This window comes from Accipiter gentilis, chromosome 24 (assembly GCF_929443795.1).
Source record: "Accipiter gentilis chromosome 24, bAccGen1.1, whole genome shotgun sequence".
NCBI classification, from domain to species: domain Eukaryota; kingdom Metazoa; phylum Chordata; class Aves; order Accipitriformes; family Accipitridae; genus Astur; species Astur gentilis.
This window is the reverse complement of record NC_064903.1, coordinates 2442952-2465709: the sequence shown is the minus strand read 5'-3', so window position 1 is coordinate 2465709 and position 22758 is coordinate 2442952. Positions and strand designations below refer to the sequence as shown.

The 22758-nt window shown below is 44.6% G+C and overlaps 1 protein-coding gene across 9 annotated transcripts in view; it reads right to left on the bottom strand.

Annotated features, from left to right (window-relative positions):
* Positions 1-22758, bottom strand: part of ARHGEF9 (Cdc42 guanine nucleotide exchange factor 9) — a 221991-nt gene that overhangs the window by 99101 nt on the left and 100132 nt on the right. Inside the window, exons 1-2 of one of the 9 annotated variants that reach the window (XM_049827611.1) lie at positions 19727-21014; positions 15676-15737 (exon numbers count right to left, since the gene is read on the bottom strand). The exons of 4 other annotated variants lie outside the window; for them this stretch is intronic. In XM_049827611.1, the coding sequence (XP_049683568.1) occupies positions 15676-15705 (30 nt within the window). In that variant the 5' untranslated portion in view covers positions 15706-15737; positions 19727-21014. Of the gene's footprint in view, positions 1-15675; positions 15738-15840; positions 15956-19715; positions 21015-22758 lie in introns of those variants that run through there. 4 more of the 9 variants (XM_049827613.1, XM_049827614.1, XM_049827615.1 and 1 more) reach the window with 4 other exon arrangements.

Sequence of the window (22758 nt, the reverse complement as noted above, 5' to 3'; positions counted from 1 at the left end):
GCTCAAGGCAGTTCAGTCTTTGGCCTTGACAACTATATATTCAAACAGCAACACTAATTATGGCAATGGTGGTGATGTAGGTATCTGTCCAGTTGGACTGAAGCTGCAACATTACATGGGGTCAAACAGTAATACTTTCCAGACACAACCAGCCAGGGCTGGATTTACACTTCTCATCTAAAGTATGTTAGGGATGTAAAATCTCATCTTTCTTTCCGTGCTGCCTTCCCTTCCAGATTAATTTTATTAACAGCCCTTTTTAGGGGCACTATAAAACACCATCCCACATTTGAGTCCCTTTTAAGAGGACAAATTTCCACATAGATCTTCTGTTTTCTGAGGGCAACTCTTCAAGCACACTCCTAATTTCCCTTAGTTTTTCTCACTGTGCACGCACCCTCTCTTTGTACCCTTCAAAGGAGGTCGAACCAATTACACAACTAGGCAAGTATTGAACTATCATGGCTAGTTTCTCTGAGGTGCACATATTGCACATTATTACTCCCAAAATGTAAGCAAGGATGCTGAGGACTTGTGGCCTTCAGGTCCCTTGCGTTAGCTCAAATCAGCTGCTGGAAAACCTAAGTGAATGCTGCTTTTTTGTGATTTATACTTTTCTTTCCCCACTCATGTTTCACAAATAAAAAACAATGTCTTATTTTCCACTGAATGACAGCACTGCAGTTCAGCAAATTAATAAAATCACTTACCAGCTCTGTACATTGGTTATTCCCTCTCTTTTATTATAAAAGAAAATGTCAAATCCTCAGACCTTTAATTCAAAAGTTTCAGAAACATTTAAGCAGTTTAGGAGAAATTTCTTGCTTCTGAAACAACTGGCTCACATGGTCTCCTCCATGCACAACCCCAGATCTAATTTCCAATTTCATCATAGCTGCAAACCAAATCCTACCAGGCTGACTCCCAGCACAGCCCAATTTCAAGCAGCGAGGCCAAATTCCACTGTCTGGGACTGAAATTGGTGGAGAACATGCTATCAGATACAGAGACTTTAGGCTTGATTTTAATCTCGATACCAAACCGCAAACACCAGCCTTAGCTAAGCCTGAGCACGGAGCCCTCAATTCGCACAGTGCTATCTAGTAGCCATCCAGCTAAGGTGTTTAGGAGGTATCAATCACTGCAGCGCCTAGGTGTCAAATACTGATGTCAAATTAAGATGTCAACGCAGGTCAGCCCTAAGCCCCAGCACCACTACCTGTGCTCTCCTCTGCAGCTATTTCTCCACTAATAGCAAAGGCACTATACATTTTTTTGCTCTCTTTGATCTAGTCTTATCCATTATGTTCCTCTCCCTAGTGTTTGCTAGCAGGCTGTATGCAGCCGTGTGTCTCTAACTGAACATGTTAATGAACTTTTGATGGAGCGCTTGAATCCTGCCAAGTCAAAGAGGATGCTTTACAGAAAGCAAGCGAGACCATGCTGGTGGCTAGGGGCTGTGCAACACAGTCCTGGTGCACAGCCCTGCCGCTCAGCAGCAGTGCCAAGAAATCAGAGCCAGCAGCACAGTCCTGACAACACCTCGATCCACCCTGTGCCACAGCTCCTCCCAGAGAAGCCCATTCTCTAGTGATAATTTTATATTAATAAAATGCTTCTCTTTGTGCTTTCCAAGCGCTCTGTTTCGCTAAGGCATTGTACATTTCCCCCAAACTGCACACATGCACACTGCTAAATGTTTAGCGCCTCGCTCCCTCCTCCTCTTCCTCTCCCTCTGAATTTTTCCTACCTTGTTTTAGCCAATCATACAGGGGAAGATTCTAGCCTGAGCTTCATTAATATAAGATACAAAAATAGAAGTACATTATCTTTTGTAGTTCTCTCAGTTGATTCATCAGCAGCATGAAGGTAAAATAATTCAATGTTTGTTTAGTGAAAAAAAACCCCACCACCATAAGAGAGACTGGTTTTCTGCTTTTCTTAAACCTGAGCATGGAGATTTAGGGTCTCTTGTGGTACACAGACTTTGCCCTCCTCACTCCCCATAGCTATAAAAATGCCTGATGATGATATCTCCCCTCCTTCCCTCCTCCTCGGTTCAAAAATAAACACGAGAGAGACTTTAATTCAGAAGAAGCTGGCAAAATGTCTCTGCTGCAAAGCACAAACCTCCAGCAAATCCCCTTCAAAACTTTTACCCAAATCTCCCCAAATCCTGCCTGGCAATTCTCAGCGACTCCAAAAGCTCTTCCAGAGACAAGAGAGCCAGAGGAGAAGGCGTGTGTCTGCATGGACCAAGGTCAACACAAGAGATGTTCAAAAAACATTAGTGAGTTGACTTGATCGTTCATCAAGAGACTTTTTGCTTTCCCTTCCTAACACTTCACTGCCCACGACATGGCAGGCTGAGCCAATGTGACAAACTGTCGAAACACATTTTTTTTAACAGAAAAAATTAAACCTAGACTTTAAAGGTAAAACTGGCCCCTTTGAGTCCCTCTATCATATGTGACATTCCTGCTGGAAAAACCAGAGGCTCTGAGAGCAACTTCCTGGGAAAAGGCTCCAACGAAGTGGTTAGTTCTGCAGTTGTGCAGGACTGCAGACTGCAGTCTGCAGCAACAGGACTAGCAGCAGTGATCTCCTGGGTTTCACCTTGTCTTTTAAGCTCACATTAGTTAATAAAAGTAACCACACAGGTGCGAAAGCACCTGAGCATTTGTCAATCCCCAGACACAAACCTATGATAAGATGCTGTTCACTGATTCCATAAAGTAACAAGCAAATATTACCTAAATCATTCTGCCGGCACTAGAAATAATATCTGCTACCAAAGAAAAAGGACCACAAACACCATCATTTCTAACTCTCCAAATTCATACATTGTGGTTTATTACTGCTATTGTATTAGTAATGACCTATTTACCACAAGGCTATCGAGGTTGTCAAATCCAAAATGCCTTTGTGTTCCCTGCTGGAGTGTGAGATTGCTATTGATGAGCTTCGTGATTTGATGTAAAGGAAGTGAGTTGAGTTTAAGGCTACTGGCACTCTTTTTGGACAAATGCCAGGGAATTTTTAGAGAGTCTTCAAAGCAACAATAAAATACCATGGATCTAAGTCAGAGTGGGCAGGCATCTCCATCTATATCAGTGAGCAGCAGAGGTCTGTCTCTGTATGTGCAATAACCATACACATAAGAAAGTATGTACGAATCCCATGTGTCCAAATTCGTATGCAGTAATGTGTATATATTTGGTTCTCTGAGGCTGCACAGAACTCAAGATTTCTTGCATGCCCAGAGGGTCACCTTTACATTGCTCTGTAGATGCATGATTACACATCCACACACCCACACCACCTGTGCTGGTGTGTGCAGGTAATTTCTGACATGTGTAGCTGCAAATCAGTGTCTTGTTGCACACTATGTGTTCGTGAGCATGCAACAGCCAATAAAGCATTTTATATTCTTCACTTTTAATTACATCAGGTAGTAAAAAACAGCTTTTCTTGAGGTTGGATGGGTAGTGAATATGTGTAGAAAGCACCTTACAAATGCCCTGGGAACAGGTAAATGCCTGGCCATATTCACCAATACATACTCCAAAGAGACTAAACCTTTGTGTTTTTCTCCAGAAACTGGTTGCTTATTTACTATTATTTCAAATTTTTTCTCCTGAAAGTGGAGTGGATAGGTTTAAATTATTGATATCTTATTTCAGTACACAGTAGTCTAAGATGATAAATTAAAATCTGATAGCTATAAGAATCTTGTAACTTCCTAACAAATTAGGAAAGTTCAGAAGCCTTAGTTGACCAAGAATCTGGTTCACGGTTTCAAAGGTCTTGGGCTCATTTCCAGGCTCTCAGAATCCCTCCCCAGTGTTCTCCCCCATTAGGTCCACCAGGATTAGCAAGAACCCTAGAGTTTCAGCTCACAGTTTTAAAATGGCTGGTGCTAATGCAGGGGAAGAAGATGGGGGAGAAAAAGTCTGTTCTGCATTTATGCATCAGCATAAAGTACAGAGAGTTTGTGAATAAGTAGCACAGGATGGGACAGAATTATTTAAGAATTAAGGCCTTTTTTTTTGTTAGAAGAAGAACCCAATGCTCTTGGTAATGAATATAGGAGCCTTTTTAAAAATAAGATATTGAAGCTGCTGGACACAGATAAGACTCCGTAGTCTTGTCTCTCTAGCACCCTGGCTGACCAAATACTGCCTGTGCTTTCTAAGGTCATCCATAAATCCAGGGGACTTCTGACTACACTATAGAGATCAGGAAGGTTTGGAATAGGCTATTGAACTGCCAGGATAAATCCTTTTCTTACAGCCAAATCCACCTCTAACAATCTTTCAAAAGCAGTAATCAAAACACTGATTCCAGTGTATGAAACCTCTCACTTATTTTGTTTCGTCTTCTTTAGGACCAGTGCCAAAACCAAGACTTATTTGCAGCATAGGCTCCTAGCACCTACAACCACAGTCTGCACTGGCATCACCACCAAACCAAGCCTTGACCTTTTACTTAAACAGTCTTTTCATATTCACAATGTACTGTTGGACACAGGACCCTGTAGCCTGAGTGATGGATGGGGCTGACTGGCTTGCAAGTCTCCAACGCCCAGCTTTCCAGCACAGTCAACTGGCAAATCCTACCATCTGTTTAAGGCTTGAATCCACTCCAGGTAATAATAATAAAATATTCCCTTCCTCTCTGCTCCAGTGTTACCAACAGTCCATTTCCAGAGCCCATCTACTCGTGAATCCATCTGTCCTTGGGAGGTCTGTTGCTCCTCTCTGCAGTTATCATTAGAATAAACTCTATTTGTGCAAATCCTGCTGGTGCTGCCCCTTCATTAAGCTGTGCTGCCCAGAGGTGCCTGCCTGAGAGGAAATGCAGTGCTCCTCGCAATTCAGGGGCCTCTGTGCTCGAAAAAACATATTTGTATCATCTGTTCTGCCCAAAGCCAAAGGAAAACTGTCCCCTTGAGTACCTGTTCTGGTATTTTCTCCAATCTCATGAGAACTGTCCCACGTGAAGGTACTTCAGTTATTTTCCAGAAATACAAATCCATGGCCTAGTGGATTACATTTTCTGCATGTTCTAATTTGTCCTGATCTCCAGCCCCAGTTTTCTCTTTATAACACCACTCCTCTATACTTAGCTTTACCTCCTGCATCATATCCTTCTCCCTCTTTCACCTGCACTCTCTCAATTTGGAAAAGCCTGCATCTCCCCTTTCCTCACCTCTTTCCCAGACTACGGTCAGTTTCTCTGCAATACAATCTCTTCAGATTCATCCCAACTTGGTAAACCTACTGCAAACCCTCTTTCCATTTCTGTCTGTTGCTCTAACCCAGTAATTTAAATGTGAATGCATTTAATACCCTGTCAGCAGAAACAAGGACTAGAGACCGCATCTATCACTAATGTGAAAAGACTTATCAGCCAAACCACACTGTGCTGTCCCACAAGGGAAATTTCCTCCTTGCTCAAGCAGGGAGACCAGTGTAGCTCCCACTAAGTAACAGTGTGTAGCGCCATCATTCTCCAGATGGGATGGAGCAGTGACAGATACTTTTCCGCTGGGCATGTAAAGACAGTCTGAGAGAGACAAGGTGAGGAGGGGGACACGTGGAAACGAGGAGGGAGGTCAGGGGAGATATTGCGTATCTCGAGTCAACTGCTTATGTTTTGGGCCATTCTGCTGGGAAATCTTTCTAAGTGTCTGGCAGTCAGGAAAGTCTCCCATTTCCTTGGATTCCTATCTCAAACCTGTCTGTAAACCTGATTTCCAAACAGATGTCTGATCTTTCAGGAGCCTGGTTTGCCTCCTGGTTTTTTTGCTTCTTGCCTCACTGCTTGAGTCTAGCTCCCAGGACTGCACCCCACGCAGTACAAGAGGCAGTAGGAGACCAAGTCTAAAGGGACATTCTGGAAGCAGCCAGCGAGTGGTTAGGTCCTCGAGTCCCCAATGCACAAAGCAGAGGCACTTACTCAGCAATCTGCACAACCCAAACCCAGACTGTGAGCTTGGGTAAGCAACAGCTCATAGAAGCCCATGACAAGCAGAGTGACGCAGAGCCCAGGAGGAGAAGGATGCTTGTCCCATGTGACAGGGTGGCTTGGCAGCAGAGCTGAGCTCTGCCCGGACACATTGCTGCTTTAGTCTCTGCAACGTGCTTGCCAAGAACTGGATTCAATGCAAATCACCATCAGCAGCCTTGAATGCTCAAGATGGACAAGAAACAAGGTAACACATTCGTCACAAATGCCACCAAATACAAAAGAAATGTCAGGTGCACCACGCTGGTCTTTCAGGAGACTGCTGGAAATGACACCGATGACATCTGTTAGATTCAGGACTTCATTCTGCCAAGACAAAAGTACCATACCCTGCCAGACACCAGAAGCCTTTAACATTGATGGACTTCAACCAGTCTCTTAGGCAGACTGAGAATATATATGGTGAAAGATAAATACCAGATGATAAGGCAGCTATAATGCCTATGTTGCACAAACTGATCTAATGTATTTAAAGAGGTGATCAGAGTAAATAGCACAGTATGGCCCCAGCTCTACCACTCACACAGAAGTATTGTCTAGGGAAAACAAGAACTCCCTGTGTGGGGGCAAGAGTCCATACTGACCACCTCAGTCTAGCCTGGAAGACTTAGCATGGTCCTCTCCAAAGCAGGGTTATCCTATAGAAACCCTGGGGCTTCCACCTTTGAACCCCCCATGCTCACCAGTACAACCATCTCATGGTGTTTCTCAAGAGACAGCAAGAGGAAAAGTTAGAGCAGAAAGCCCCAGGACACTCCACTTACTGCCCGATCTGCAATGCAACCAGGGGGGAGTCTTTCCATGGCCACTGCAAGGAAGATTCAAATAAACTGTGGATGAAAGCTGAAAATAACAATCCAGAAAGCTGCAAACATCTGGAAGACCAATGCTTTGCTCTACAATTCTGAATTGATTTCTTGCCTCAAATAGATTTCTAGATGGGTTGCAATTAAAATGAGTTATACAATGCTGTAAAAACGTTACTCATTTCCGTTTCAGATTTTATTTTTGCATCTTTGCTTTCTAGATCCTTTTGCATTTCAACAGACACTCCTTGGATTTTAACTATCTTTTCCTTTCTGCTCTTCTTCTGGCCAAATTGCTCTGTATCCATTTTTATGTTTTAATACTACAAGGATTATGCCGTTGGTGGCTTACACAGCCTTGTAACATTTCCCTGTGAAAAGCTGGTCAGTGGTGAAAATACCCACTGTGAGCACCGACTACAGCTGCTGAGAAAACTCATGGAAACCTCTGAGCATTTATCAGAGGCAATTGTTCCGCGAGCTGCCCTGAACCCGTAGGATACCCTTGTCATATGCCTCCAGGACATAAATTTTCATCTATTGTCCTGATTCCTCCTCATAAGCCACAGGGAGGGAGGAAAATGGTCAGAAGGATGGACTACAGGAAAACACCTTTACTTTTCTGAAAAGCTTGTAAAGCAAGTCCAGTTACCACTGAAAAGGGCAATGCTACCATTAGCCCCACTCCAGCCAGGTGCTGGCCATTGTTGCACAGGGATGGACAAGAAAACAGGATGATAAAACATGGGATTTCCAGCCAGGCCAGCAGTAGGAATGTCAGACACCAAGCCCAGTCCTCAAGAGCATCACAGTTGAGTTTTACAGATACATTGGGCTCTTATCAGCATACCAGTCCCTTTGCACTTAGCCTATACAATCTTAGTCTTGAGCTCCAGTGGATAATACAGAAGACTGCTAGTAGTCCCAAGTCTTTGATCTTCATTTGACTTCTGAGGGTTTTCAGGCACCCATTTCCATTTTAAAATAGAAATAGTACTCAACTATTTATAGAGCACAGAGGCTTTTAAGTAACCCAACTTCAGAAAATATTTTTAAGATGCTGGAATGAAGAACGTCAAGTATTATTATTATTATTATTATTATTGCTTGAATTTCAACCTGAGTTGGAAAAAAACTGCAAAGGTAAAACTGCCTGCAGTAGAAACAGAAAGGAAAAAAAGGCAATAAAAGAAACCAAAAACCACTGAGATGTTTTCAGCTGTGGGAGAACTGTTCAAAGGAACGAGTGGAAGTCTTTCATGACCATCTGAGACTAACCACTACAGACGTTTCCTGCCAGGTTTGACAAAATAGGAGGGAACGTGCCCCAGGGAACAACCTTCCTTTTGGGGAGAGGATGGCCAAACACAGAAGCTCTAAAAGGAAGGATTTAGGAAGTAAGACGTGAGCTCATGTCACTCAGTCAGAGAGACAGCGTATCTCTAGGAGACAGCACTTCCAGGGGGATCCCACCATCCAGACCAGGGCCGGGCTGCCTTGGGTGGCTTTTTGTGCCATTCCTTTGTGCTCTGTGAGCCTCTCCTGTATCTTATTACTGGCTATAAGGGGAGGATTATTGGTTACCCTGAATGGTTCTGCCCTGGAGCTTACGCCATTAAAGACTGAAAAGTTACTACTCCAAAGCTACTATTTTTACTTAGTTATTTCTACTTAATGCAGATTAATTTCTTAACTGCACAGAAATACAAAAAAAGGCTTAGAGAAACAAAGAAGCCTAATTTGGATCAATTAATAACAGAGAGCAACTGTATTATTAATGAGTAACAATTGAAGGCTCTAAAGAGGTATAGAGACCTTATCTAGCTGAATGCTGTTTAAAACAAGTGAAAATAATAAGGATGCAATCTGACATTGCATATGCAAAATATTTGAGGCCAAATTAATCTTTGGTGGAACCCTGCTGACATCATTTAGCATCCTGTCTCTGTTGGGATCTCAGGTAGAATTCAAGACATTGCTTTTAACTAAAGGAGGGAGCACCCTGAGTGGGAGCTCTGGTCTGCCAGAGGCCCCCTGCAAGGCCTATCTCCCCCTCTACCCTTTGCCTGTGAAGGGCAGAGTAGCATTTTTCAGCAAACCTCAGTCCGCTATAATCCCATCTGCCTTGAATACAGTACTTTTCATCCTCAGCTGTCAAACCATTTAACAGGAAAGGGCAATTTCCTTCTGCACATTTTACAGAAAGAGAAACAAAGATGTAGAAAGATGAAATGGCCTCTGCAGCATCACCCATGGTGCTGCAGAGAGGCTGGAAATGGGGGGCAGCTCCCCCAAACCCCAGGCCCAGGAGCACCCTCGTGTTCCCCAACTGCTCCAAATACTGTGCAGATGCACACAGCTCAAACCGGGATTCTGAATAACATATGGAGAGCCCTGATGGATGGTGGACTGAGGAGCACATCCCCTCTGCTGAGCTCATGAGAATTTCCTGGTTATAGCTGAGATTTTTGTGGTTTTAAAAATACAGAAGATTTAGATACTCTTGTCTCCAAGCATCACAAACTCACCAGCTAATGGGGGTGAAGACAGAGCGCTCTGGATAAACAGGTTATTCCGTCACCATCAATTATTTTGTCTCTCTCAATTTTCTCTACAGCATGTGTCTCAGACACTGTCCCAGACAGGGCACGGAGCTACTTGCACTCCTGGTTTCAGCCAGCATGGCAATTTACTGCCTCCTTGGGAAGGCTTTGATATTTTAAAACCACAGCAGAGCTTTCTCTTTGCTTGAAAGGCAACCACTAGCTTAGCCACAGCGGAAGTATTTGCAGTGCCCTGGGAGATGAAAGCAGTTCAAAACCTTTTGTTTTTATTGGGCAAATTAAAAATAAAGAAACAAGTCCTTTTCTTTATTTCCTTTAACTCTGTTAGTGCCCATTCCCCTCCTAGGCTTTCGAAGCATCCTTCAGAAAAGCAGGGATTCGACTGAACAGCCTGAAATTAAGCCTGGCATTAGAGATGGAGAAACTGAGACAGAGGAGAGGCACTGTCAAGAGGATAAGAGCACCCAACCACTGCGTTCCGCTCGGTGCCTCACTGTTTCCCGTCCCTCCGTGTGTGCTGCGACTCACAACACCTGTTGTAGCCCAGGATGTAGGATTCAAACCCCTGACGTTACTGCTGTCTGACTTGAGCCAGATCCATCTTCCTTGGTTTTTTGTTTGTGCTCCTCTGTCTCTCCATAATTCATGACGCTCCCCACTCCCTGTGATGCTTAGCGAACAAGAAGCAAACTGCGTGTCCTCTCTCATCCCCTTATGTTAAGGCATATGATAGCATGACCGCCGATGGGACTAGACAAGTGCTCTTATGGCTGCAGAAGCCGTTAAAATGGTGTTCAACCCCCTCTGAATTTCACCCTCTGCGTGTACGGCAGGCACAGCTACTGCGCTCTGCAAGGCATTGGAAATGAGCTCGTGGGGAGAGCCGTGCAAGAGCAGGAGACGAGGGCTAAAAGTAGATGTTGACTTCACTCTCCCATTTGGGTGTAGGCGGTGGAGGTGGGTGGCCACAAGCAGAGGAGAGGCGGAGGGGGCAACATTTATTTCCAGCTGCACTCATGTGCAATTTCTCTCAGTGCTGAGATTTTATAGAAAACAGCAGGAGGTGGGGAGTGGGGGGAACCAAAAAGGAAAATCGCAGTCTTTGCAGGAAAACATGTTAAGGAAGAGGAGAAAAGTCGTTATCATCATCACAGCCCTGAGACTCTGCTATTGTTACTGTGGGGTTTAAAAATATAACAAAAGCCAAGACTACTGGGACTACATTTCTGTACTGGACACAGCTGTGTATGATAGAAATAAGGCCACTTGACCGAGAGGCACACACCGATGTGTGGCAACAAAATGATGTTTAAAAATACTGCTTGCAGAAAGCCTGCCTCCTAATAAATTGCAAGGTTTTCTTCACTCCCAGCGATTATGTAATATGTTCTTGCTTGCTGCTGACTCATATTTTCCAAAATATATCTGGGAAGGAAAACATATGCACATGTGTTTTAATCTATATGTTTCCCTGTATATGCAAAAAGAAATATATACGAAGATGCACAAATGCTTGCCTGCACATGCATGCACACACATGCATATTGCTGTGTGCGAGGATGAGAGAGAGGGACAGCCTGGCATCTGTTCTAAAAACACACTGGAGATAGATTAAACCATCACCATTTTCTGGGGCAAAACACAGCAACTGTTTAACACAGGGAGTGTAGGAGGAGAACGAGAAACCGGGAAGCTACAGGAGGAGATGGCAAAATAAGAAGCACCAGGAATGTGCTGCCTACAACCTCCAGCCAAACCTGGGCTCTGGGGACTAGGCACAGTCTCATGCTGAGCTTAAAATCGAGCTGGAAAACTGGCTTTTGTGACAGTTGGGGCCACTGCGACAATTTGCAAATGGCAGTGGGCTGAGAGTGCCATCCCGTCTCAGGGGGGATGGCACCAGCACCTGGCTTGTCAGCACCCACTCCCGCAGCGGGGTGCTGGGTGCAGCGGGGGAAGTGAGGCCAGTGCTTTCTAAATTCCAGAAGTCTAGGTTCTTGATCCTGTTAATACAGTTCCCAGGCTCCAGGTATGCACTGAAGAAGCCAGGCTCCTCCCGGATGAAGATTTATAATTATAAGGCAGCCGGTTAGTCTTAAGCATATTTGTTCCCAGCCTGCAGGTTTGTGAGGTTTAGTTTCTCTGCCCTGCATGTGTCTGTACTTATAATTCTTTAGGAAAGACTTTTAGATGCTTCTGCAAAACCCTTGGTGTCCAGGAGATGGGATCGATCTGCTGCTGGGCATCGGACGAGAGATTCATCTACCCTGGACCAGAGGAGACTGAAAATCTATCCAGATGTCAACTCCTGATCACGAAATCAAGGCAGACGCTCTCCACCGATGACAGCTGAGTTTCCTCACCACCCCGGCACGGGTGCCACTGCTCACAGTGCCTGGCAGGGGTGGGAGCTGCCTGCAACGACACCACGGCCCCAGCAAACCCCCTCCTTGCCGAGAGTGAGATGGCTGCACCGAACAGACAACCCTCTTCTTGCACCACGTCCTCCTCTTGCCTGTGCATTTTGGCAAAAGCAGGAGGCGGTTCCCCAGTACGGCACTCTGTGCCCCCACAGCCCTTCTCGATGGCATAAGGCAGAGATAAGTGAAGCTGCCCCTACCACTCCTTACCTTATACATGCCTAGGGAGAGGGAATAGCCCCTTTCCTTCATCCCTGCATCAGATAGGTACACAGATATACACATTCCTATATATGGGCACCATTAGTATTCTCTCTTTTATGCATCCAGCTTTGCATATTTGCAACACTGGAGTAATACAATTCCAATTTCATACCTAAAACTACATCAGAGTCAACTGCCATTTAAAGGATGCTCTTCCTTTTTTTACAGAAACTTTAAAACATTTCATCTGAATTCAAAACCTTTTCTATAGTTGTTACTTTTTAACTTAATTCTCATACAACGTCACAAAAGAGCAAACATGCAGTGTGCATAAAAGCCTTTGGAATAAACCTCAAAAACAAACATTAAAGATTGATCACACTTTTCCAAGATTATACTAAAACTGACTGAAGCTCAACTAGATAAGGAAAGAGAGTTGCTTAAAATTAATCAGCACCTTATCAAGCCAGGAAGAAAGAATTTTAGATAACAAGCCTTCCCTAAATTAGGTATCAAAACAGAAACTTCAGTGCACAACCTATTATGAAAATCTTGTCAGATATACTGAATACAATAGAGGAGACTGGAAGCATCAGAAATAGCATGGGGAATATGGTCCACAGAAACCCTTTCAAAAAACCTGTTTTCTGACAATGCCAGCAAGAGCCTGATGGTTTTTTTCAAACAGAACAATTTTACTTGACAAAACTTTTCTACAGGTATACCCAGCAATTTAGCCTACTAATTATCAGGGTAAAAGATTGATTCTTAGGGTATTTCTCTAAACTTGAGTCTGGGTAGCTGAGGCCGTATTGCATTTTTTCAGGTATAAGAACAACCCACACACAGTTCGGACCTTTGCTACTTTCAAAATCCTCGTAGTTTGGCCGATTCCTCTCCCGGCATCTTTTGAGTGCGAGCTGCAACTGCTCTCACAGCCAGGAGCTCTGAGCAACCTTATAGTGGCTTAAAGACCCAAGAATTGGCACCAGGAGAAGCTTAACCCTTTAGAAACAGACACTCTCGGGGCAAACATCTTGAGTATTGAGAGGGAACTGATGCAAACGAATCCTATCAGCAACATCCAGGGATTTTTACTAGATGTCTGGCGAGGCTGTCAGCTCTCTGGTGGCACAGGGCATGTCCAGGATGCTCAGGTGCATCCCTGCCCACATTGCAAACCCGATGACAATTATCCTCATCATTCCAGGCAGGACACGCTCCGCAAAGGTCACCACGGGAGGCAGGCAGGGAAGCAGAGCTGGGGACTGGGGCCACAGTCTTGAGGCAATAGGATAGTTGGGCATGCTGCTTTCCCCACCAGAAACAAAGCGGGAAGGACCACTCCATCTACAGTCCCCCCCTGGCCCTGCAGCAAAAACGCAGACCTCCCTGGGGCGCACCATGGCACGGCAGTAATGTGGCACATTAGCTTAGCTTGAGAAGAAAAGGACGCCGGAGCACACACCTGCCCATGCTTGTGGTGGGGCAGTAAGACAATCTATTAACAATAAATGACCTATAAATTAACTCTGGGTTTTATTTTAAAAAAAAAAGAAAAAAGAAAAAAAGAAAAAAAAAAAAGAAAAAAAAAGAAAAAAAAAAAAGAAAAAAGGGGACAGGTTGCCAGGTCAGGCTGCCTTACCCCATGCTGTGGCAATGGGGTGATGCCACCTATTGAGACCATTTTACCTCTGTGGCCATAGAGCTGCCATGGCAGGGCTGCCTGCTCTCAACCAAGCACCCACTGGGGCTACAACTGTCTGCCTTGCAAGTCCTGGTCCGGTCCTAGAGGAAGGCAACGGGGGTAGAGAAACAGTTCATCCCTCAGAGACTTAAACAAGATCACAGAGCAAAGCGGCTTGCAGTGTAGCCCCTGCTTTACTTAGCCAGAGATGCTGCCTAAAATAGAAACACAATCCTTGCCAGCAGTCTATACGTTATGTTATATATGTCTCAGCTGATGCAAAAGAAGGGGCAGGCACTAAACCACATGGGACCTTCCACATGGGCACAGACAGACTTTTCTGCTCCTGAATTCTGCTACGCCGGGAGCTCCGAAATCCCCTAAAAGAGATCCTCCACCAGACTGCAAGCAGCTCACCCCATGGCTCCCCAGCACAAGCTTGTCGCTCTGACACTTCCGAACGGCAAAGTCCAGATAAAAACGTACAAGCCAGAAACCAAGCGGCACGCCTGCCCGCCCTGCTTCACTGAGGATTAAGAGGGGGTAGCACAGCAAAGCGGGCAGAGCAACCGATGGACCCCTGAGCTTTGCTTCTGCTCTGAGCTCTGCTACTAACCCCCAGCCCACCACACGCTGCTCTCCGACCACCACATGCCTCAGTTTCTCTGCCTCTGTGATGGGAGCAGGGGTAGCTCCCCAAAGTAGCAATCTTCTGTATGAATAAACCAGAGTCAGTTGAAATCCAGACCTACTTCTTTAAATACCTTCATGTGGGTGCTCCTTCACCCTCTAAGGCCCTCTTTAATTTGGATGGTAAAACTTTCAGGCCTGCCCAACACATTCATCAACAGGAGAGCTCTGAGGGCTTCTTGCCCTGAGCTCACAGGTCCTACTGAACATGCCATCGCTGTGGTGTTCCTGACAATGCAGGAGTAATACTCTACAAAAACTGGAAATAAGGAGTTCAGGCTGCATGGTCTTTTGCTGGTGAGGAGGACAGCAGGATTAGAGACAACCTGGCCATCTACAAGGCTCTTTCAGATTAAGACTCATTTCCACTTAGGAAAGAAATTCAACCATAACCAATAAAATAAAATAAAAAAATCATGGTTCCTCTAGCAGCTCTTTCTCCAGGAGCATCTATTTTTAGTGAGAAGCATAAATCACTACAGCTTGCCATCTGCAACAGTTCCAACAGGCAAAATCCAGCTACGCATAGTTGGGCCAACATAGGCACACACATGTCATCCACCCGTACCGCCATACCCTGCCGCCTGACCAGAACAACAACGCTTTGCAGCTACAGGACAGTGCAGAAAGGGAAGAAATAGGAGTCAATTGGTCTTGGCTATGCCTTGGTAATGAGTAATGTTCCTCTTCTACAACTGGGAAAGAAGACTCACAAAGCAGAGAAGGAACGTGCCCAAGGCCATACAGTAAATCAGTGGCAAAACCAGGACCTGGCAGAACTAAACCCTGCCACCGCTGTAACCCCCGAACAAACATCCTCTTCGCAACAGGACAATTATTACACAGTTATGAACATTAGGGAGTTTTACTCAAGCTTCCTAACTTCTGATCATTGGAGATTCCGCATGTAAGAGACAAATCCCTGCATGTTATCAAAATAGCTCTCATAACATTTCACTGGGAGATACACATTGAACACAATTCTCACACCCAGTTGAGAAAGGTACACATTGCGAATGCAAAGTATAGAAACCCCCCCTCCTCACCGACACAGATGCATTATTAACAACATATAGCATATACAGATACAATACAGGCATAATACATACATACATGCAAGCAAGCAAGCACTGGTCACAAAGAGCACCGGATCTCCCATCACAACCAGCATTCATTAAATACAGAAATCAAAGAACGACAACATAATGAAATGAACAATACAGAAGAGGGGTTCTATTCACAAATTAAACCAAACCAAAACAAAAAAAACTTACATGGATTTTTGGCAATTTTCCTTCAGACATTATACACAGCAGTTGGGCTGTGTACTGAATACCTGATCCAAAAAGAAATATAACCACATTATGCAAACAGATGGGGGCAGGAGTCAGGTGAACATGCAGCTCTTAAGAACATTCATCTACGGGATGAGAAAGCACCTCTGCATTCCCACAGAAGGGCTCGAATCTGGGCAGATCTTCATTCACTACAAAGCATAAGCAAGTGCTGTGCTGCTGCCATCCCGGGGGAAAATCCAAATGGCAGGACAGAAAAGAGCCATCACGTCAGAGACCTCTGAGCTGTCCCGTCCCCCTTTTAACTTGTCATGTGAGGTTTAAAACAGAGGTGGGAAATATCCAGGGTGGGGGAGGAAGCCTTTAAAAAACGAAAGGAAGCCCTCTTATTAGCCTTAAAGAAAGAGCACTAAAATCACAGTGAACGCAGGACTAGCAGGGATCATCCTGACACGTATGCTTTTTCTGAAGTATCCAAAGAGGGAGAAATGCACCCTTTCCCCATGACAAGAAGGGTGCCTGAATCTTTAAGGCGGCGGATTGCCGTTCAGGAGGAATGGACTTTTTATGGACTGTGTGAAACAGGGTTGCTATGATACAGTCAGAGGCATTTTCATGAATCCTGTGGCAAATAACATTGAATCCTGCTTAAGCAGACAAACAGCAAGGCAGGTCTCCCATCACCCAGCCTTAGCAAATACACAGGAGCAATCACTGAAAGAGATTTTATGCATTATAAATATGCTATTTGCATACAAATGAATATTTTTTCTTTGGGGCTGTAGTTTCCAGAGGGTCAGTGTTTTGATTTATTTAAAGGAATGATCCCCTCTTCCCTTATCCCTGGGCTTGAGCATCCCCACAAACATGAAGAACTCAACATCCACAAACAGCGGGGGGGAGTTACAGGGCTGAACTACCCCCAGGAACCCGACTGCGACCAGCCACACACATGACCCGAATCATCCCACGGAGCTTAGGGAGAAGGAAAGCTCCACCACATGTAGATGTTTTACAGCGTGCAAATTACACCCCGAATTTTGCAAGCACAGTCACTTACGAGTACAGGGGTCTACTGCAAGCGACTAGGAACGCTGTCGCCCCAAAAAGCTGCTAAGGCAGACTGTCATGGATTGAGCCGCTCCTGAAAAGTATGGCAAGACGGAGTTGTTTAACTAGCTAATTGCTCCTGCAAACCAGGCAGTTCAAGGCTCCACTGCAGGCTTCGAAAATGCAAAACTGCAGGTGCAAAACTACAAAAATGGGGTTGGGGCAGGTGGCTCAAGGCCCGTTTGAAAAGGTGGCCGCTGCGGACTGGGGGTGGGAAACAGGGATCAAACTAAACAAGCAGAAACCCCAGCCCTTGCTCACTTTTTAAGCTTATTTCCTCTCTCTCCCTGAAAAGTACAAGGGGAAGCCTGATATAACACGAACACTGTTGCTACAATAACAAAGTTATCTGCTCCCAACTTTCACGTTCATACTGGTCTGCATAAAACTGCGTTCTTTGACTCCACCAGCCTTTGGGAGAATAACAGGCGAGAAAGTTGTAATCAAATTACATTAATTCTCTCAAGCATGTTCCATGATGGGAAAAAAATAAGCTCCAAGCGATCACTCCCCCCGTAGCTGAGCGTGCACGACACCCTCGTCCTCCCCATGCACCCCACCAGTCAGAGATGCCCCAGCGACACACAACTCCACTGATGGAACCAGAAGGGGCTCAGAGCAATTAGCAATCAGACATGGCAGCTCCCAACACATGCGATAACATACGCCGTCGTGTACACGCACACCTCCCAAATACCACCCGAGAAGTACAAGCTCCGGATCAAGGAATGCACTTTGCACGCACTAGAAAACGATGTTAGGTACACCAAGCATTCCTCGTAGAAATCTTATTGAAAGGTAAACCTTCACACCAGAGAGCTAACCTTGAGGAAAATAAACATTCAGACACAGTTGCATTCCATTTTTATCTCGCTGTTTTGTTTTGGGGTTTTTTTCCCATTTTTCCACCCTTAACTCCTCCAAATCACTATGTCACTTAAAACTGTTTCACTGAAAGGATTATTTTGGCTGCTGTTTGATTGATTCCCTTTCCATGGTGATCTTTGCTCATTTATTATATTTCCAGGAGATTCTGCAATCTATAAAACTAATGACATACGATAGCTAACAGGAAAATAAAGCAAATTTGAGCTGTTTAACAACCCAAACAATCCTCAGCATCTTTTTTTTTTTTTTTTTTAATAGAAAGAAGATTCACTCAGTCTCTTCAGAAGTGAAGCTGATACCTCTTGCACAGATAGCTAAAAGTGAACAGGGGGAAACGGAGCCAGCAGGCACCAGAGCGTCTTTGCTGGGCTTGTATCACTGGGTCTTGGCTTTTCTACCCATTAAAATGGGGTACTGCCACTAAACACTTCCTGTCAGCTTTGGGGGCTGACTGTTACCAGCCCGCGACTCAGGGAAAATTTTTTTTTCTCCTCTTTTATTTACAGCTAAAGCCACTTTGAAAGTGGCAGATTTGCAGCATTTAACTCAATTTCCAATCATGCCACCAGCCAAAAAGAAATCAGCTCCTAAGACCAGCTATGCATTTAACTTGCAGCAGACAGACTCCCACATGGAAATAACTATATGTTTCCATCTATAAGCTCCAGCTATGTCTTTATGAATCAGTTACATGATTTTTCCTTTTCCCGATTAGTAGAGGACATCAGATAAATAACAGTTGGAATAGCACAAACTAGTTAAATTATCAAGGCAATATAATTCCAGTGAACATTAGCAAGAGATGTAAACATTTTCAAACTGTGATTTCTTTTTTTTGTTGTTTTGAGCAAGTCTGATTTTTCCGGATGGGAAAATAACATACAAAAAATCCTTAAGATTTCTAACAGAAACACAGTACAAAGATATATTTTCAAGAGGAAAAGACATTACTCTTTTTAGACATTCCCTTCATATTCTCTCTAAACTTCATGCACTGACACTCGAACCCCCCAGCCAGCTCTGCTTCCAAGCTGTAAACATTGCAATTTTGGTCTAGACATCTTTCAACAGAAGGACGTCTAACTAGTGGACACCTTTTCAGCAAGCCTATAATATACAACTTAGCACTTCATTTTCAAGAAAATCAATGTAAATAAAGTCACGCAAAACAACCCATCTCAAAATCTTGTTATCCTTGAGGTGGGCAAAGATTTTTCTTACATACATTACCAAAAATTATATATACATACACACACACACATATGAAAGAAAAGAAAGCCAAAATAAAATTTCTAGAGAAATCAAAGCAAAACCCAACCCCTCCATATCTGTTGCTTTAGCAAAGAAAAACAAAGCATGCATTCCTCTTTTTCTCTTTGATCCCTCCTTCCCAATTTGCAGAGATATAAACCACATACAAACAGGAAAAAAAAGCCCAGCAGGTTATGTTTTGGTCCCTCTCACATCTTTAAAGAAAGGAGCTAGGCTACATCAGTGTGGACGTAGAATTTGGAGGCTTTTGGGCTGAATATTGAGAAATCAAGTCAGATCATCAAGGCAACACAGATAAATAAAGTAAGTAGAATTTCTCTCCCTTTTTTTGTGGCTGAATGTTATTTTAGCAAAGATTTAATCCTTTAATAGGATTTCTCATCCCCCCTTAAAAATGTCCAGAGCTCGATTCAATTGCACACACCACCACCTCTCACCTGGCAGCTACATGGTTACTCTCACAGACATTGCACATTAACTGCTTGCTAGAAATTTCACACAAAATGACTTATTATTAACTTGAGTCTCTATTTTAAAGGAAGCAAAATAACACAGCCAGTGCTTACCACAGAAAGATACTTTCACTCTGCTTCTAACTAAATATGTATAGCTCTATCTCACTAGCACAGAACGATATATGAATGGATTACTATTATTTATCACATTTAAAACCCAGGCAAAAGCAGCTACACTTACAGGCATACTTAAAAGACAAGACATGACAAAAGATTTAGGGAGAGATAATATACCAACGTCATACATATCACAGCGAGGCCATGTTGAAGCTCAACGCGTTTCCCCCCTCAGTAAGAAATCTCTCTCTCTCTCTCTTTCTCTCTCTCTCGCCTTTCTCTCTCTCTCTCTCTCTCTCGCTCGTGCTCTCTTGTTGAATTGCTAGTGGTAGTAGTAGCCCCCAACAGCTCAGGAGAAAAAATCCATTTAACGAGTGCCCAGGAAGAACATGAGTATGACATTCACAAGCAATAGCACCACAATCACTGCAAAAACGACCACCGTTTGAACATCCAAGGTCATGGTGCAATGCAGAACACTGTAGTGTTCAAGATGTGGGGCTGGTAGATTTGGAGAAGTCAACCTCTGCTCTGTAAGACTGTCCATACATCCACCATGCTAGAATAGAGGAGAAAACTGTTCCTGGTTTTGGTTTTGTTCGTAATGCTTTGTGGTCTGCTTTTAGTTTATCCCCCTATCTGCTGTCTCTAGCTCATTCTGGAGCCCGCTAAGTGAAGCATCATCACAACCAGTGAGCACTTAAGATGCAAAATCCTTCCTTTAGGAAAAGAAAGCGAGCGCTGTCTGCAAGCTTCTCTCTCTCTCTCTTCCCCCCTCTCTCTCCCGGTCTCTCTCTTGCTGGCTGGCTTGCTTTTTAATTCGTCAAGCCAGTGCAGATAAGAAGCCTGTGTGAGTGTGACAGCTCTGCAAGCTGCTGCGGCTGCATCTCTCGGTGCGAGGCGGACCCTTTCGCATACTAATCAGCTCCAGTGACCAGGCAGCGAAGGGATCCTGGCTGTCAGTCAAACGCAAAAGGAAGCGCTGGCTCCATAAATACGCGAGTCTTCCGCCCGCCGTGACAGGGAGCGCCATGCAGGCATGTTTTTCCCCTCTACTTTTGCGGCAGTTCAGAAAACAGAGCTGTGCGGCGGGCCGGGAAGCCGGCGTCGTGGTCGGATGCCAATGCTGAGCTCCAGGAAGGCGTCTCCGGGCTTTCTGTGCAACGCAGATCCCGTTCCTCACTGCCTTTGTACGGCGGGGACACGTCTGCCCCGTCTGTACCGCCTGCGCTAAGCTTCGGATGGAAAATATTAAACGCCAGCAAAAAGAGCCAGTGCTGCTAGGAGCCTGCTCAGACCAGGTAGGGGAGCAGGAGAAGGAGCGGGAAAGAAAAGCAGCCAAAATAACAGAAAGGGAACCCTTGGTTACTTGGAAATGCATTGTGAGCCTGTAATGTGGGAATTTTGTAGGGGGAATCACTCTTTAACTCTGTACAATAGTATGCACATCATCCCATCATAAACCTATCGCATAGCCTCTCTCCTCAGCACTGCACTGGGTTTCTCCATGCTAAGAGTTAAATTGAATTCTGATTCTACAGATAGAGATGTATAAAAGGGAGGTGGGGGGGAAGACAGGATGGGGGATCTTTATTCCTTCCACAGCAGCCAGAAAAGCTCATTCCTACATCAAATTCACATACACACTCAGGGTTTATGGTCCAGGTGCCAATGTTGCTACCCCAAATCTCATTCAGATCCCAGAACCAGCAGTTACCTTAAAGAGGCATCACACACACACACACACACACAAAGATGTGCTCGGCTGGAAAAAGCAAATGATTTTACAGACAAAGACAAATATAGAAATGTCGCCAATGCATATTCATTATGCACTAAAATGTGCATATGGGGACTGATCATCAACACCTTCCAGGAAACGTGCTCCTTTGAACGTACCTGGGACATTTGCACACAAACACTAAGGCCAACATGCACCAAACGAGCGCTTATTTTGTTCTCCAGTAGCAAACAACAAGAGTTCACGAGGACTTTAATGTTTAAACCTGAACAGACAGGGCATGGAGTGGGCTCACACCACCGAGAGGCCTTTCTTCCCATCGCTGCATCCTTCCAGGGCAGATATTTTTTGTCACCAGTATTTGGGGAAGGGATGGGTAGGATTATGCTCCTACCCCACCTTACCATTCAAACCAATACTAAACCCAGCTGTTTACTGCAAGGCTTATTTTATTTTTCTTCCTTTGCTATTGGGTTTCCAGAGAGCTCCCTCAAAATGAGCAAGCTTTTTTCTATATCCACCCCCAAACACCATCAAAGGAGAGAGCACCTTGGGTGGGTGAGGACCAAGTCTTCACAGTGCCCTCCCTCCTCAGCCTCCATGAGACCCAGTGGTTTGTGCAAGACCAACACTCATCCAGCACACCATCCTCCTCATTTCTGACCAGCTTTGTAGAATGTGTGGGCCGTGATGTGTTTGCAGACGCAGAGGGTGGGTTGTGTTGAGCAGCGTTAGAAATAAGAACAGTCTGGGTTAATCAGGTGGTTTCTTTTCCTCTCATTTTTCTTTTGTGTGATAACTAAAAGCCAGAGGCTGTTTCCAGCAACTGAGACCCCCTGCTCTATTCAAGCAGAGAATTTCTCATTCAGGAGGACAGTGAAAGGCGATTTTTCACCTGCGTATTTACAAGAAGCTGCTTTAAACCTGCCCCAGGCAGGCAGCCTGGCTGCCCCATTAGCACACACACCAGGCTGTGCCCAGGTGATGGATCTGCCTGATCACCAGCCTCCAGACCTGCATTTCCTGCCAAGTATGCATTTTTAGGATAGTCGGTCTGTCTGATGCAATTTTAGACTAATCAGAATAGCAGACATGTAATAGATGTGGAGTATTTATTATTGTTACCATTCTTTCCCAAAACAATACAGGCAATTTTCTAAAACCCAAGCCTGAACTCCCACAAACATCCAGGAAATTCCAGTTTTGGTTTCAGTAATAACAGTGACCTCTCCAAAACATACAATGGGCCCAAATTTAGAGGCATCTTTACGGCCAGTTAATCTTTTCCTCTAAACTGCAGTGAGCACAGAGGGAGCCTGGGTCTAGACCCCAGCCTCAGATTCAGCCTTACTTTTACAGAAATCACAGTGGAGATTTTCTACCTCTGCACAGCAGCCCCAAGGGCCTGCAGACACCTCCACAGGCACAGCCCATCCCTCGCCTCGTCCTGTGCTGTTTGCGTCCTCTCAGTGCCAAGAA